Here is an 18602-nt window from a genome sequence, read left to right as displayed (position 1 = left end):
TCACAGATGCAGATACCCACAGCCAAACATTGGAGGGTTGTCAGGCACTCTTATGGAAGAGCTGGGAGAAAGGATTGAAGGCTCTGAACAGTATAGTAATTCCATGGGAAGTCCAACAGAGTCAACTAACCTGAACCCTTAGGAGCTCTTAGAGACTGAACACCAATCAAAAAACATACCCAGGCTGTAACAAGGTCCCCAGTACATATATGTAAACATACATACATATATATATATATATGTAGGTCAGTCACCATGTGGGTACCCATATGCAGTTCAGTCTCCATGGTGGTCTCTAAAGCTTTAGTCTGCCTGTGGTATCTGTTCTCTGACAGAGTTGCCTTGTCTGGCCTCAGTGGGAGAAGATGTATCTAATTCTGCAGAGACTTGAAGTGCCAGGGTGGGGAAACAATAGGGGTCACCCATCCTCAGCAGAGGGAGAATGGGAGCAGAGACTCTTGAGGGAGGACTGGAAGTGTGGGGATGGCATTTGAGATGTAAATAAATAAATTAAAGCATTCATAGCAGTAGCAAAATTAGTTATGAAGTAGCAACAAAAATAATTTTTTGGTTGGGAGTCACCACAATATGTGGAACTGTACTCAGCAGTTGCGTTATGGAAGGTTGAGAGCCACTGGTCTAGGGAAACAAAGGAACAAGGGAAAGGAGGGAGGAGAGGGGAATATAAACTTGGATAGAAATGTCCTTGAGTAATACAGTGCCATGCACACTGAATGCAGTCAATAAAAATAAATCTGTGCTAACTTTTGAATATGCATCTAGAAAGATCCTTACAAAACCCTTTTTTTAATAGCCTCAGCTTCACAATTAATGCCTGTGATTTTTATTGCTAGGACTATGTCCAGAAAAATCAGACTTAATTAATTGCCTACTACTATGAAATACAGGTAATATTTAACTTGTCTGCTTTTCTAAACTAGAGTAATAAATTTCCTTAAAGTATGTGTCACACCTCTGCCACTGCCTTCATTCAGAGACCATCAGTTGTCTGCAGTTTCCTGGGCAATCTTTTCACCACTGTAGCAGCACCACTACTATAAGGAATAGTTAGTTAATAATAATTAAATTTTAATGAAGAAAAAGAATAAATAGAGATTGCATGGCTATTTAGAAAAATTCTCTGTACCCAAAATCCAAGGCTTTTTATTTGATGCCCTTTTGATGTACTTGCTTAGCACCTAAGGTACACTGAAATCACATTAACAACAAAGTGTTTATGTCATCTGTCACTGAATCTCATATAGCCACATAATACAATAGTTAAGTAAAATAAAGGAAGATAATGCATTTCTAAGAACAACATAATCCTTCTATTAAGATATTTAGAAGAAAAAGCAACTGTTAACATTCATCAGCAAACGTAATCTAATTCCACCAGGAGTTCTTAGAAAACAATGAAGTTTCCTGATGAAATCTTAGTGAGCCAAAAGGAAACAATGGAAGGCACTGGGACTGGGACACTCCAACTTTTGTTAGCTAAAGTAGTATTTTTATAAAGGCCGAGAGTAAAAAGATAAAAGATGCTCAATTAAGCATATCTGATACACTTTTCAGAAAAGATGATACTGAAATTGTGCACGCATAACACACTCTTAATTTTTTCAAAATAGCTTTATGACAGGGCACACAACTAGGTATTTCACATCAACAATAAAACAAAGAAATTAAGTGCAAAAGACTTACAAACTGCAATCTGTCGAGTTAATTTATCTAATTATATGTGGTATGCTTCCATAAGTATGAGTAAGCTCTGTCCTACATTATGTAGGACAATGACATTTCTTTTTTTCTTTTTTCTTTTTGTTTTTGGGAGTCAGGGTTTCTCTGTATAGCCCTGCCTGTCCTAGAACTCACTCTGTAGACCAGGCTGGCCTTGAACTCAGAAATCCGACTACCTCTTCCTCCGAAGTGCTGGGATTAAAGGCATGTGCCACCACTGCCCAGCTGACATTTATCTCTAAGGTAAATGTGAATTGTAAAGCTAATAGGCATCCATCTTTTAGACTATGGAGTCTATGCATACAGCTTCACTGTTCTACTTATATGTGGCCATATGAGAAATGCAAGATACTTTCTGTACCATAAGAAACAAGTCTGGTCTGCATCATAATTTAAGAAAAAGCTGTAAAAGTTTTTCAAATTTGATAAAATACCATTTATAATCACAGTTTAGTTAAATAAGAAAGGGTACATTGGACAATACAATTAAGACAATGATTTATTACATTAAGGCTAACAAAATATAAAAGAAAGTAGTATATATTTCTAAATATTATTATTAATTTACTTTGAAAATTGACTCTTCTTATGTATTTAGTGCTTGGCCACCATTCCTCCACATTCCTAACCTAACACCGCTTTCTGTTTAATGAAAAAGGGAAAGTCAGCAAAACAAAATGCCACCATTAAATCATTTTGCAATATTTCGTGTCAAAAATGTAATGGGAAAGGCACACATCCAGAGAAAGGTTACTGCTCTTCCAGAACATCTCACTCAGTTCATGCTCATCCTTTTACATAACTGTGCAGGCACTGATAGTTTTCTCTCTCAATTTAATGTGGCATTTGAAGGATTATGGCATTTTCAGAAAACCACAGGGCAGTGAGTTTAGTGGTTATCTGGCTGAAAGTGATGCAGTGACTGAGAATGACTGCTGTTTACAAGCAGTGGTAAGAGTCAGCTACTGAGCCATCTTACAACATCAGCCCAATTTTGCATTATGTGATTTATTAATAAAACATAAGATTACACAAGAAAATGAGAACAAAATTCAAGGGAACTCTTTTCATAAAAGTGCTCGCTGGATACAGGGAGACCTATATTCATCTTTTAAGTCTATTAAATGCATCATAATTTGAAAAGATAATTCTGCAATTAATGATAATTTATTTCAGTTTAGGATAAGTGTGTTACATTCCTGGAAACTGTTTCCCAGATAAGGACTAAAATGAACAATCTATAACAGTCAGAAAACTGTCTAGTCACATAATAAGCAGTACAAAGTTCAATAATTATACCTAGATAAATCATGTTTTTTTTTTAAATCAGCTTTTTTTATTTTGAACAAAAAAGACAAGCTTTCAAGTTAAAGCAAATTTCTACTATAGTCCTTTTTAATAAACAGTAAATGAGGAGCAAATGCCTTATAATTAACTCAGATTTTTGACAAAATAGTTTGTAAAATGTGTAACATCATAATGAGAAAAACATTATAGGTTAAGAATATTAAAAATATTAATCACTAACATATTTTTCTGTAAGTTATTTAGAATTTCTAATATCTGAGTAACATTTTACATTTCTAAAATCCAACATTACAAAATTAGGGAATATGAGACTTAAAGGTATTTTCAAATCAATTTTGGGTACTAGGTAGATAAGTCATTTTGACTACTAAAATCTTTTGACTACTAAAATTTTCATTAAAAACAAAACAAAACAAAACAACAACAAAAAAACAGGCTGGGCAGTGGTGGCGCATGCCATTAATCCCAGCACTTGGGAGGCAGAGACAGGCAGATTTCTGAGTTCAAGGCCAGCCTGGTCTACAGAGTGAGTTCGAGGACAGTCAGGGCTATACAGAGAAACCCTGTCTCGAAAAACCAAAAAACAAAACAAAACAAAACAAAACCCCCAAACCACAAAACAAAGATGAGAAATAACGAAAAGCCATCTGTAAGGCCATTCATAATTCTATTGCTGGGGAAGACAGATAAGTGACTCTTTGTGGTCACTGGCCAGCCACACCTATTTGGCACAACCAGGCCAGTAATAGACCCTGCTTCAATAACAAAGCAGACTGCTTATAAGAAAAGGTAACCAAAGTTGACTTCCATACCACAAGTAACCAAACACCAGCAAACATCACAACATATACATATTAAACTAATAATGTAGTGCTCTCTTCAAAACTGAAGAGCTGGTTTCTGGAAATACTATCTGCATTCCTCAAAGACACAGACTCTGCAGACTATCATGATTCAACCTTAAATTAACTGGCTGACTAATTGTAGTGCTGGAGATTAAACCAGGGTCTTATATATACAGGGTTGTACGAAAATTACAACCTTCATCTCAACTGTAAGCCTGAGATCTAAAAATACATGGGGGAATGAGTTCGCAGGTATGCCTGTGTGGAATTATTAGATTAAAGGAGACAACCTGCTCACACCAGGCTGGGATCCTGGACTGCAGAAAGGAAGAAACTAAACTGAAAACAAGCAATCGTCTCCCTCTGCTTCCTAACTACAGAGGCAACCAGCCCCAGACATGCTCCTTGTCTATGATAAACTACACCCAAGAAGTGAGAGGCAATAAGTAAACAAGTCTTCCCTTTCTTAAACTGCTTTTCTCAGCGTATTTTATCATAGTAATAAGACAAGCACACTAACATAACTTCATCATGTAATCTTCAAATTGTAGCCTTTCACATTCTTCCCACACTTTCTCCTAGTTAATAGATGTTTTCAGATAAGTCTCATGTTCTGTTTTTCACTACTATGAAAAATAGTGCCACTTGACTTAGATCAAAGCAGAAGAGGAGTTGGAGAGAAAAGTCTCTCAATAAACAAGAAAATGATCATTCGAGTTGTACTAGTCACCAACCAATCCATGTACATCAACAGTACTAACAAGAAACCTAGGATTATACTAATGGCATACATCAGTTAGAGAATGAACTGAGGAAGATAAGTGGGAGTGGGGAGAGGAGTGCAGGGGGCAGGTTTAATAATTTCAAGGCTATATTCTTAAGGAGAAAGCAGAAATTTAAAAGCACAATCTGTTACCTAACTTATCTGTGCAGACACAGGAAGGCATCTCAACAGGCAAGCAGGATCAGCTATGTCATATGACTCTGCAGTTATGACTTCTGACACGGGAAGTCTGTTTATACAAACTACAGAGAAGACTGGGTTAACAGCATGAGACTTCTCAGGCAAGGACAAGCTGACATTTATGAACATTAGTACAAAATAGTCTCCTTTTCTAAGCTTACTGAATTTCAATGGACTGTAATTCATTACTTTGCATTGGTATGCTTAAATGATCCACCTCTACTAAAATAATAATCCTCCAGATCACAGATAATCGAGAGACCAACTTTTGTGAGGTACATCTGATCTACAAAGTTCACTCACAAAATGAAATCAGTGATGCTTGAGTAGCGTTTTTTTGCACAAAGGAGTGATTAATTATTTGCCTTTCTAAAGCTTAGCTTTGCATTTAGGTTTCTTTAACCTAGAGCAGTGACACATATCTCCTAAGGCAGAAGAACCACAAATACTATTTTTAAGACAGAAACAAAATTAATATTACTAATGATTAAAAGAATAAAAGTATGCATAGCACCACAATTTTACCTAAATGGCAATTTTAATAAATTGCATGCCACTAAATTTATGTGTTATATATGTGAGCTAAGCATGTATGCATATAACATTTAAATATAAATATAAATATATATATATATATATATATATATATATATATATATATACACACACACACACACACTAAAGTACAATGTAATCATATTCACTGACTATGGAAATGTTGAAATATCTTGAAGTTATCTAAAATCACCTTCTCAAATATCAAATATCCCAGAAAACCTTAGATAAAGTTCCCTTTCCATTATTAGTGCTATACTCCTTACTCAGTATAAAGTAAAATCAAATATAACATGGTAACTTATAAAGTCTAAAAGGGTAAATAGAGTGTTTTAATATATATTAATTTTAAAAGATAGCTTGCTTAAGAGAATAAGGTTGTAGCACTCACTTAACTGAAAAAAATGAAGAAAGGTCAAAAGTCATCAAAAATAAAACAAAACAAAACAAAACAGAACAGAACAAAACAAAACGAGCATGGAAGATGGAATTAGTTCCACCAACCAGCCTGTACACAAAAAATCTGTTATAAAGTTTTTTTTTTTCTTTTCTTTTTTTTTTTTTTTTTTTTTTTTTTTTTTTTTTTGAGAAAGGGTTTCACTATGTGATTATGTAACTCAGACTGGTCTCCAACAAGTATTCTCTTGCCTCTGACTCACAAATATTAGGATTAATGGCTTCTGCCACAGGAAGGAATTCACACAAATGTTTTATGAAGCAGGGAACTAAAATATAAAATACCACACATTGTGGAATTTGGAGTAAAATGGTGCAAGCTTGAATTCATTATTATTTAGTTATATAACTTTTAGTTATATAACTTGACTCTGTGCCTTTTCTTACCAAAACCAACTCAGTAGTAATAACATTGCCTGCAGTGCGAGATAGCAAAATAGTTTAAGATGGTCATATAGAATGAGATGAAAAATTATATATTTTCTTATTAGTACATATGGAATGTTTACTATTACCTACTCATGTGTTACATCATCACATTCATCATTCCTGACAACCTACATAGCAGGCATTATTATCTGTAAGTTTAAACAGTAAAATTAAACCAAGAAGAGATGAAGGCAAATTTCACAAATTACAAACAAAGGGGTTCAAAGCCGATAGTGATTGTAAATAGTTTATTACACAATATTGCCTCTTAAAATATAGAAAAAAAAAACCCTCAGTTTTTACTAAAAGCCAGGTACAGCTATATAGTAAAAGATATAGTTTCCAAAAATAAAAATAAATAACAAATTGAAGGGAGTGAAAACTTAAGGGATGAAAATTATACCCCAACAGAAGTTTTTAAACAGGACGTTTGCTTACTCATCAAGGGAACAGGTGATATTTATTATTTGTTTGTATTGTCCTAAAATAATCAGGGACAGAGCAGCTACGAAACTGGCTTCCATTCTAAGAGGCTTACTCAATTATAAAGCAACATGGAAGTAGACTATTAAAACTGTGGTTTAAAATTCTTTTAAAAATAAGGCAAACAATTGTCAGTTTCACCACACAGGAACTAGAAGCAAAAGGCTCACTGTATATATTTAAGGCCTGCCTGGTCTACACTTCCAGGCCAGCCTGGGCAACCCTGTCTCAAACTCATCCCTACCACATCACACAAATGCTAAAAATTCAGAAAATAGTTACTATGAGGTCAGAATTATAAACCTTCATTTAGATACAAGCAATCCCTTATGATTCAGTCTAGATTTGGAATATTGCTTTTTTTCTTCTGCTTTGACATGAACCCTGTTAAAATTAAACAAAAGATAGTTTTAGTATACAAATTATAGGAAATAAATACATCAGATATGCACTAGCTATGGTACTTGTGCTTTGCCTTTTATAATCAGTCAGCAATGAGAATTAGGAAGACTAAGGATGTTGCCAAAATATTAACATAATTTGTTAAAACACACAAGAAGGCAATTTGGTGAGACTGTAAACAGGAACGAAGAAAGGTGGGAGGAGTCTGGAGCTATAGTTCAATGACAGAGCATTTACCTGTCAGGGTGAGCAAGACCTCGCTCAGTCACTAGCACAATGCATACAATAGTCATTCAATAAAAATAGTAATTTTGATATTAGAAGTTTATAAAAAGTCAGTAATGAAGAAATTCTATAAACAAAACAGTGTAAGAATTCTACCTTACCTTAAGAAATTAAATTCTACCTTTCCTTAAAGGAAACAAAAGTATATTTTTTAAAGTAATTTGAGTAATCTATTTTTAGTGATATTCAGTGACATGAGAATAATGAGCATGTTATAGAGCTGGGGTTATAGCTCAAGAGGTAGGGCACTTGCCTACCATGTACAGGATTAGAACAGGGAAAAATATCTTTGAAAATAGTTAATAAAATGACAGCCAAATGTAGGCTCACTATCAGTCCAATCAAATCTCAAAGAGATTATGATGCAGGAAAGTCAATTATGATCCAGAAAATTTACAAACCTACACACTGGCTAGAACAAAAAAAGTTAATTAAAAATATAAATATTCAGATTCATTAGAGACTAATACTTGAAATAAAATCTACTATACTGATGTCTCTAATAGTTTACAATGAAATCAAACTTAGTTTAAGAAAAAGCATCCTGAAGTCAGATATTTAAAATATGGAAAAAAAAAATTCAAAGTGGTGATAGCATTACTTAGGCATCAAGTATCATCCTAACCTTATAATCAAAATGGTTCAGTATCTATATAATTCACCATATACTCAGATGAGATTCCAGCATGCAGTTTAGTGTAGAATTAGCTATAAAACTGAAATAGCTTCACAGATTATTTCCTATCAGAATGCTTCTAACAGCAATATACAGAATAAAATAAAAGGTATTAGCTTAAGAAAATTCACAGATAAGAATTTCCTAGTGTGTCTCTACACAGGAGGAAAAGGTGTCGCATTGTGTTTACCTGGTTAATATAAACTATGAGGCTTACAGTTCAGCCTTACTCTCAATTTCCAGCAGAGTAAAAAGCTCATGGAGATGAAAGGACTGCTTATTTCTCCAACATTCAACTTTTAAAGAACCAAATATTTTAAAAGAGAAAAATTCCTCCATGTCTACTTTTATAGGGATATCAAGTTTCCTTCCTTACCTAATACACATGTATACTTACAAGTGTGTGTGAGTTCGAATTGTACCAAAAAGCAATTCTCAATTTTAAGCCTTTAAAACACACCTAGTTTATCAAGTATTTCTGAGCATAATAGGTGGAACAAAGGAAATTGGTCATCAGCAAGTGGGCAATCTAAATATAGAATATCATTATCAAAGCAAATACCTTCATACAGATACTACAATTTAACAAGCCCCAAGTAGTCCTTTAGCTTTTTAACTGTGCATTTTTAAGACATAAAGCAATATGGTTTTAGTGGGCAATTTATCAGGTAATATTTAAGTTTAAAAAGAATATGGGAAAATGGAAGTACTGCTTTTAAAAATCCTTTACAATTATAATAAGACAAGTTAAATATTTTGATAACCTTGATAATCCTATTTCTCTCATTTGGTGAAAATAATTAAATCAGTTCATAAAATACATATGGCACCTACTTGAGGCAATGCTTCTCACTGAGATCAGAGGGTTCTCAGATAGGGCCACAGCAGTAGTTCAGTGGGCCTCAACATCTTGTGTCTTCCTCCACAGCAAAGGGATTATAGTGAAATCTTACCCACCCCGCTTCTCTGTGAGCACTGGGAATGTAACTCAGCTCTTCTGTTAGTATGGCAGGTACCTGCTGACTTAGCTATCTCCTTGCCCTTAAAATATATCTTTACAAGAAAAATGTCATATTTAAGAGATATCATGAAATCATGGGTTCAGTCCCTAAAACTAAAAAATTAATTAATTAAATGAATGAATATCTGTGTGAATAATAAATTAAGTATATTAAAATCATATATAAAATACTATGTATGAATGATAGAGGTACAATATAACCATAAAAATTTGACTTTGGAGAAAGGATTTTTCAAATAATGGTGCTAATTCCAAAGTAAATGAATGAGATGCCAGACAGACAAATATTTAAGTATAAAATTAATTTTACTAAGCAAACAAAATTCTATATAAAAATTTTGAATCCAAGAACATTGATGTCTAATTTGAACATATTTTTCAAAAGAACATTACAACTAAAAAGCACTGTGGGGCCGGGGAGATGGCTCAGCAGGTAAGAGCACTGACTGCCCTCAGAGAGGTTCTGAGTTCAATTCCCAGCAACCACATGGTGGCTCACAACCATCTGTCATGGAATTTGATGCCTTCGGGTGTGTGTGAAGACAGAGACAGTGTATTCATATAAATAAAATAAATCTTAAAAAAAAAGACACTTGTGATATTACCTCATATCTACTTTTAAACTCCAAAATATTAATGAAAACATTCAATTGCGTACATATCAATTCCTTTAAAAGTTTTACAGATGGTTTATGCTCCTATCTCTTAATAAGGCAAACCAGAGAAAGAAGCTAGCTTGATATATGATCAGTTCTAGAGTAACAATATTGTGACCTTTCAAAAAGTGACAAAATTCCAGACACTGCTTATTGGAATAATGTGAGTAGGAATAAGTTTTCTAAATAGAAAGCCATGAAATAGATAAGAAAGGTAATGCTCTCAAAAAATCTTAATAAGTCTAGAAGAAAGATGAAACCTATTTTTTGAAAGACAATTAAAATATAATGGTTGGAAATGCCCTAGAAAAAAGAACTTCTTGAAATAAAAACTGTACTCATTTCTAATATCAAATATTCCCAAAAATAATACAATCCAGTAAAAATCTATATATCCTATAGTAAATGATCCAGAATCAATGCATCATCTCCAAAAAGAAGATACTTTATATAGATTCAAATAGTTCAAGGAGAGTCATCAGCATTAATTCTTGGGTAATTTCAAATTCATCAAGCTCCTCGATCTTATCTCCAGGCCCAAGGGAATTCCTTCAATTGAGTTTTGTTAATTATATGATACTATCATTAAAAAAGAAGTTCAGAGTTTTATATATACAACTATGTCATACTTACACTTATGATCTCACTATTGACAGTATTCAAAAAAATCATACTGGGAAGACAATCATTAAGGTGTATTTCTTAAACTTGAAAGAAATGTAACTTGTGAAAGAACTTAATCTATAGAGCAGTTCCTATCCTTTTACTTCTTCACTAGAATTTTTACTTCCTCCTAACTTGTCAATTAAAAAAACTAACTTTATAACTCAATGCCTTTTCTGAAGTAACACAAACAGAAGTTAAATTCTTAGTGACTGAAAATACATGACACCATTTTAATAGTAAATGTTTTAAATCATACAATACAAATATGTGTTTTATCATTTTTATTCCTTTTGAAATGTTTACTTTCTTTGTCCCCAGTTAGTTGACTATAGATTTATTAAACATCATTTCTAAAAGAACTCAGAAAATGCTCCCTTCCACACTGTATCGCTAGCCTCTGAAAGACTAAACACTCTTTAGAATGAACACCTTTTGCTTTCCATCCATGCCCCACCCCACAGCATTTTGAGCAGTTTCTTCTTTTAGCCATAGATAAAAATGGCTAAAACGAGAAGTCTTTGAAGCTTGAGGAGTAGCCACTGAGCAGCATCAGCTGAGGTTCCTGGAAGGTATCATTGTTTGACTTAAAAAATTTTAAAAGTACAAACAAAACAAACAAAGAAGGAAACCAAACAAAAAATAAAGTCTATCTAGGCCATCTTTTCACCTTTCTTTATTTCATAACAGAGAAGCATTTAACACATTCATTTTGGAAAGCAATGAGGAAGTGCTAAGAAAGTTGATGCCAATCATAGTCTATAATCACCAATGTGAATAAACTTCAACTTTTATGATATGCAAAGTCTTTAGAAACTGTGGTCTAATGAGATAGAACATAATAATCTTAGTACAAGATACTCAAAAAATATTTCTGCAGCTTCTTTACATAAAGCATTACCAATTTATTCTCAAGAGAAAATGAATTCTCTTGCTCAAGATCCCTACTCACTGTTATTTATATCTCAATCTGGAGTATATGCATGTCTAGCATATTAATAAGTGGAGAAAATTTATTTCTGAAGTAGCATTCTTGCTAAATAGCATTTTATAAAGGATATCTTCTGTAGTTGTTTTTACTGTATCTGTCATTTAAAAAAAAAAAAAAAAGATGGGCATTTGGCTTTCACCCCCTAAGGACAAGATCTCCACATTCAATTTACCTGACAAGATTCTCATTATCTCCAGTTCCTTTGCAAGTTGAACATTCAGTTCTTAAGTCTTCAGCTTTGGGCTTCTTCTGTAACACAGACTGCCTCTGCCTTCTTTCCCTAGGAACTCTTTCCTGCCATGCAAAAAAGAAGGAAACAAACAAACCTGAATAGGAGAATGGAATGGAAATAACTCCAAGCATGAAAGCTTTCCTATGTTCAGACTATGTAAACAGAATTTAACTTATTCAAACCTCATGTTTCTCTTCCTCAGGAACAAAGCTTCGCTTTCGTCCTCTGGTTCTCTGGAAAGAAAACCCATAAAAATTCTTAAGATTTATTATAATCAATATAAATGTTCTTTAAGTTTTATATCTTATGTTGGAAAATTGGTGTTTGTAATTAATGTTGCACTGCTCCATTGTATGTTGCTAAAATTATGTCACTTAATATACTACCTTTTTATATAAATACACATGTATTTGATAGGAAACAACTAATACTCAGAACTTTCTTTAGCATTTCATACTTACATGAAATGATTTACTCAGAAAAATTTTTCAGGTCTTACCACAAATCACTTCTATAACTAAAACACTGAAACTGGAATCAGCTCATACCTACTGTTTTCCCACACATGTATTTATGCATGAATATATATATATATGTGTGTGTATATATATATATGTATATATATACATACACACACACACACACACACACACACACACACACACACACACACACACACCCCTAAGTAGCCACAAAAAAAAAAAGGTGGAAGGCAAAGACCAAAATTCCCAAATTCTTAAGACTAGCTAAAATAATTTAGTAAAAAAGTTTATATCCTACATTTGGATTGTATTTGTACTTCATTTGAAAGAAGGCATCCACATGTTTAAAGGAAATACAATAATGGTATTTATAGCCAGTATGGTTAAACTCTCTATCTTACATAGCACAGTCTCTGAAGACTTACAGTCCACATCTGCAGACCACTGCTCTAGAGACTAGATGAGACATAAGGTACCACTTAGGTTTTATTCTAATTGTTGAGATAGCTGAGATTAAAAACAAAAAACAAAAAGCAAAAACAAAAACAAAACATAAACCATTTATTTCAAAATTCGAGAGGTGTCAAATAATCCTCACCAGGATTGTTTTCTAATATAAATGCATCAATGTTGTAATTGTCAGTTCTTCAGATTATCTAGTCCCTTGCTAATCAGTACCAAAAATGCACAAATGTCATACTCTGCGATTTCCCACCACTAATCAAAATCCAATTAAGGTCATTCAAGACAAGGAAACTTAAGATTTATGACAACACTAATGCATTTATATTAAAAAATGTTCTGACCAAAATGGATAGAAAGGACTGAAGAAGCTGAAGGGATTTGTAACCCCCATAGGAAGAACAACATTACCAACTAGACAGATCCCCACCCCCCAAGAGTCTCCAGGGACTAAACCACCAATCAAAGAGTATGCATAGGGGGACCCATGGCTCCAGCCGCATATGTAGCAGAGGATGGCCTTGTGTGGTATCAATGGGAGGAGAGAGCCTTGGTCCTGTGGAGGCTTATGCCCCAACATAGGGAATACTAGGGCAGTGAGGCAGGAGTGGGTCAGTGAGTGTGGGAAGCTCCATCATAGAAGCAGGGGAAGGGATAGGGTAGGGGGTTTGTAAAGGGGAAATAGAGAAGGGGGATAACATTTGAAATGTAAATAAATAAAATAACCAATAAAAAATAATTGTCAAAAAATGGTCTGTTGGGAATTATTTGGTACCTATCTAACTTTAAAATAAATGTGCTTAAATCTCAGCAGTTAGAATAAATCCCTTGTGTTCCATCCAGTCTCCACAGCAGTGGTCTGCAGATGGGCATCATAAGTCATTATGACACAATGGTTATTCCATCCAAAGCTTCTGAAATTCTGATTTGATAAACTATAAATAGTTCATTTACAACTAATACACAATTGCACTATACTGTGTAATACAAACACAGATTTGGCAAAAAGTTTAAATTATTTTTTCACTTTCTTGTAGTCATATTACTGTAACATTCACATATAGGCCATTTCAGTCAGGTTTCAGAATGGTAAAGAATATTAAAGGAAAAATACTCAAATTACCCATTAAAGTTCCACAATCATTTCACAAAATGCTCAAAGACTTTTACAACCCTTATTGTGGGGGAGGGAGTAGGCAGGTAACTATACTTTATCTAGTTATGAATAATTTCTCAGCCACTTAGATCACTTGGCTCTGTCTATCCACAGTATATTTACTTAAAAAATGAGATAAGCCACACATCAGAAAAATTTGAATGGTTCTGAATATCATGAATTTAATTTTCATTATAATCATATTAATAGGCCATTTTCCTAAAAATATTCATCAATAAATATTTTTCAGATTCTCAACACTGAAATCTTAACAGCACTGTGACTAACTTGTACATGTGTATGCTAGGTAGGATATGTCATTAACTCTCAATTAAAGACCACCACTGGACGGGTAGCAATTATAACAATGACAAACATATAAAATGGTGAAATAAGACACATTAATTTGTATATTGGCTTTAATAAACTTTTAAATACTAATGAAACAAATGAAAACTACAGCTTGCCCCTTGCCTTAATAAATTAATATGTCTGAAGAGAGGGAAACACATTAAGTTTGTTAATTTCTTCTCCAAAATAATGACCTAAAAGAAGCAGTATTCTCTACAAGACAGAGGGTTCAGTAAAGACTGTGAAAATGTACTGTGACTACTGTATTTACTGTGTTAACAAATACATCTTAAAAACTCCCAAAGTTTATGAGTCATGGGAAATAAAAATGACAGGACTTCAAAGAAAGTAAAGCTGATGCATGTGTGAGTGCACAGCTAGAAAAGGACAGGTCTCCAAAAGCCCTCTGGCATAGTGTAAAAGATGAAAAGTCACCAGATGCATACAGTATAAAGAAATGAAAAACAAAATTGGAAAGCTTTCAAGCTACATTAAAGTTATTAGAAAACATACCCAAAAGTAAATATCATTTTTAAAGTAACTTCAAAAGAGACATGAAGACTCTCATTTATTTGCTTCAAACGTAATTTCTTTGCCAAAAAGGAAGAAGATTCTCTCCACACAAAAACAATGCAGAGGAGAGGTTGACCTTCTATGGCTCTCAGCAGGAAGCAAGGCCAGGCTGTCTCCACAGTAGTTCTACAGCCTCACCCATAAAATATAAGCAGGAACAGGGACTGGAACCAAGTCTCAACATTTGAGTCTATCAAACTAGAAACTATAAGAGTAACTGGGAACAAGTAGAGTGAAATAGGAAAATAAACACTCATGGTATACAGACCTTCTAAAGTTACAACTGAAGTTTAACAAGATTGTTCCTAAATCTAAGTCATATTTTAATATCTTTAATATAATACAAACTATGTATCCATTTCAAATTGATAAGAAAATTTGTTAAACAATTTTTAAAAACAAACAGATTTTGCACCACTTCAATAAGAATGAAACCTGTAAGGTCAACGTTGATAAGGAAGTGATGTAAAGAAAAGCATGTGAACAGAGCTACATAGGTGCTATCAGAATAACTAGCTGAGTAACTTAACTTGGCTGAGTTATTGTGTGCTACTACTTTTATATTGACTGAACACAAACCAGGCATTTGGGAAGAAAGAACTTAAAATAGAAAAAATTGCCCCTACCATACACAGATAAGACTGACTGGCACATTGTCTTTATTGATGATTGATGTGGGGTGTAGCTCAGCCTGCTACATAAAACAAGCTAATGAAGCCATGAAGAGTAAGCCAGTAAGCAACATTTCCCCAAGGCCTTTGCTGACTTCACGCTGCTGTCTTAACTTCCCTCAGTGATTGACTGTGATATGGAACTGTAAGGTGAAATAAACCCTTTTCTTCCTAACCTGGTTTTGGTCACAGTGTCTTAGCACTGCAATAAAAACCCTAACTAAGATAAGCTGAGAGAAGAAAGATGGATACTGGCTTAGAAATGCAGACAAAATGGGCAGGAACATACTGAAGTCGATTTAATTGTGCTTATTTCATACACAATTTGGTGAAAAAAAATCAGACTATTTTATTTATTTATATACTATTTGTAATTATTTTTAGAGTGGTTGGATTGAATCTGGGGCCTTGAACAAGCTAGGCAAGACCTTAACCAATAAGCTATATTCCCAGCCCTTATCAACTCATTTAATTGATTCTTTGTCCTGTGCACAAAACTCTTCAAGCAATACAGAAAACCATTTGCAAGGCATCAGTGGCACCAAAGAAAAAGGTAGCATGTTCTATTGTAAGAGAATTTAGATTACTGTTATTTTCTCTATTATCTGAACCTTAAAAAGATCTATTTTTAACATATTGTCAATTAACAGAAATTATTTGAACATAAAAATATAAAGAAATGAAACTTGTTTTAGAAATGTTTATTCATTCATTAAATTAATAAGTATTTTGAAATGCTTCATTTTAATGGTAATAACGACAGAAAGAGTTCTTCTATGAGAATGATATTTCGTTATCCCTGACAGTGTCCTTTCTAGAACTTCATTATTCAGTCATTTTCTCAACTTTGTAATACCATACTAGGTTTGACTCTATTAACTCACATGAAAATAGAGAATACTAGCAATAATGTCTAACTACTAATTTACAATAATACACCACAAGTCATCAGCTTGGGAATATAAATAGAGCAGAAGGTATATTCTTTTATGTTTGGGTGAAATATTCTGTAACTAGCCTTAGGTTCGTCTGGTTTATAACATTTGTTACCTTCTTTGTCAAGTTTTTGTCTGGATGATCTATCTATTGATGAGAATAGGGTATTGAAGACTCCTATCAGGATGTAAAGGTCAATATATGATTTAAGCTGTAGTAATGTTTCTTTTATAAACTTGGATACCCTTGTGTTTGGGTCAAAGATATTAAGAATTGAAATACCCTCATGGATTTTTTTCTTGAGTATGAAATGTTTGTCCCCATATCTTTCGATTAGTTTGGATTTGAAAATCTATTTGGTTAGATATTGAATAGCTATACCAGATTGGTATTCAGGTGTATCTTGTTATATCTTGGTATATCTTGTTCAACACTTTGCCCTGTGGTAGAATCTATCTTAATATTGAGGTGTTTTTGGATGCAGCAGAAAGATGGATCCTATTTTCATCCCCACTCAGTTATTAATCTGTCTCATTTTATTGGTGAATGGAGACCACTGATATTGAGAGGTATCAATGACTAAAGACTGTTCATTCTTGTTATTTTGGTGGTGGTAGTGGTAGTATGTACTTGTGTATGAGTCAAACCACATGAACATCTCAATAGATGCAGGAAAGGCCTTTGACCAAACCCAACACTCCTTCATAATAAAAGTCCTGGAGAGATTAGAGATACAAGGGACATACCTCAACATAATAAAGGCAATTTACAGCAAGTCTATAGCCAACATCAAATTAAATGAAGAGAAACTCACAGCAATTCCACTATAATCAGAAACAAGACAAGCTCTGTCCACTCTATCCAAATCTATTCAATAGAGTACTTGAGGTCTTAGATAGATCAGTAAGACAACTAAAGGAGATCAAGGAAATACAAATTGGAAAGAAAGAAGTCAAAATATTATTATTTACAGATGATATGATAGTATACATAAGTGACTGTAAAAGTCACAGCTGAGAACTCGTAAAGCTGATAAACACTTTCAGCAAAGAAGCTGAATACAAGATTAATTAAAAAAAAAAACCAATCAGTAACTCCACTATATAAAGAAATAACACCTTTCACAATAGACTCAAATATAAAATATCTTGGAGTAACTCTACACAAGCAAATAAAAGACTTCTGACAAAAACTTGAAAAAATATTTGAAAAAGAAATTGAAGATTCTATCAGAACAATAGTTGCACCAGTTTGGGAGATGCCAAGAGGGAAAAAAGAAAGTCACTGCTAAAACACGGGACTTGAGGAGTCAGAGTACAGATTGTCTGACAATCTGAATAAATATAAGCAAAGTTGTGTACTACATAAGACAGTATAGTCCACTTCATTTCTAGGCTTCATTCCCCAAATTCCACTACCTTTTGTGCAATAAGCAGTGGTACATATCTGTAATCCCAGCACTTGAGACTTGAAAATGGGATACTCAGAAAGTTCAATTCCTTGCCTACATAGTAAGTTTGAGCCCAGCCTGGGCCATGGGATACCCTGTCACAGAAATTAAACCTCTCTGTTCCTTCTACCAAGGTCAATAAAATCGTCCGCCCCTAGCCTTGAGCCTCAGGTGCAGCCCTTCTTATCGCTCCATGACTCAGCAGGCCAGGAGATCTGCCAACAGGTCCTGTCCTGCCTGAAAGGTAGACTTTTTCTTTTTGTTTTTCCCTCTGCTTCAGATTTTCTTTTTGTTTTTCCCTCTGCTTCAGATTTTCTTTTTGTTTTTCCCTCTGCTTCAGAAAAGAAGCAAATGGTTCTTGACATTTTCTGAGCCTCAACCATGTTTAAAAGCCCAAAGTCCAAAGTCTTCCCTAAAGCTCAAGGCATTCTCTTAACTGTAATTTTCTATAAAATCAAAATACAAATTATAAATTTCCAACATATAATGGTGCAGAATATGTTCTGTCATTCCAAACGGGAGTTACAAAGCCATAGTAAGTAAAGGATTGGCCCAAATAAAGCTAACTTTTATTTTTTTCCTTGTACCAAGACACATTTTTATTTGAAAATATAAAAAAAAAACCTTTATCCTTGAGGGAGATAAAGATTTTGGTTTACTTAGTGCTGTCATTTGTTTTGTTATTACGTTTCATTTTAAATGTCTTTCCTATTTTAAAGTTATAGTTGTCTGAAATTTTTCTATTTTTAAAAACACATTAACAACTTTTATATAATTATTACTGAAGTTTTTTTTTTGTTTTTTTTTTTTTTTTT

At 33.6% G+C, this 18602-nt stretch overlaps 1 protein-coding gene across 8 annotated transcripts in view; it reads right to left on the bottom strand.

Annotated features, from left to right (window-relative positions):
- Phf14 (PHD finger protein 14) overlaps positions 1–18602 on the bottom strand; it is a 171877-nt gene that overhangs the window by 70457 nt on the left and 82818 nt on the right. For 7 of the 8 annotated variants that reach the window (XM_031381180.1, XM_031381179.1, XM_031381185.1 and 4 more), the window contains 2 exons: positions 11889–11939; positions 11647–11768 (listed from right to left, as the gene is read on the bottom strand). In XM_031381180.1, coding sequence (XP_031237040.1) covers positions 11647–11768; positions 11889–11939 — 173 coding nt within the window. Of the gene's footprint in view, positions 1–10750; positions 11049–11646; positions 11769–11888; positions 11940–18602 lie in introns of those variants that run through there. The other variant, XM_031381184.1, reaches the window with a different exon arrangement.

The sequence above is a fragment of the Mastomys coucha genome, unplaced genomic scaffold (assembly GCF_008632895.1).
Source record: "Mastomys coucha isolate ucsf_1 unplaced genomic scaffold, UCSF_Mcou_1 pScaffold20, whole genome shotgun sequence".
NCBI lineage: Eukaryota > Metazoa > Chordata > Mammalia > Rodentia > Muridae > Mastomys > Mastomys coucha.
This window is presented reverse-complemented; position numbering and strand designations above follow the sequence as displayed.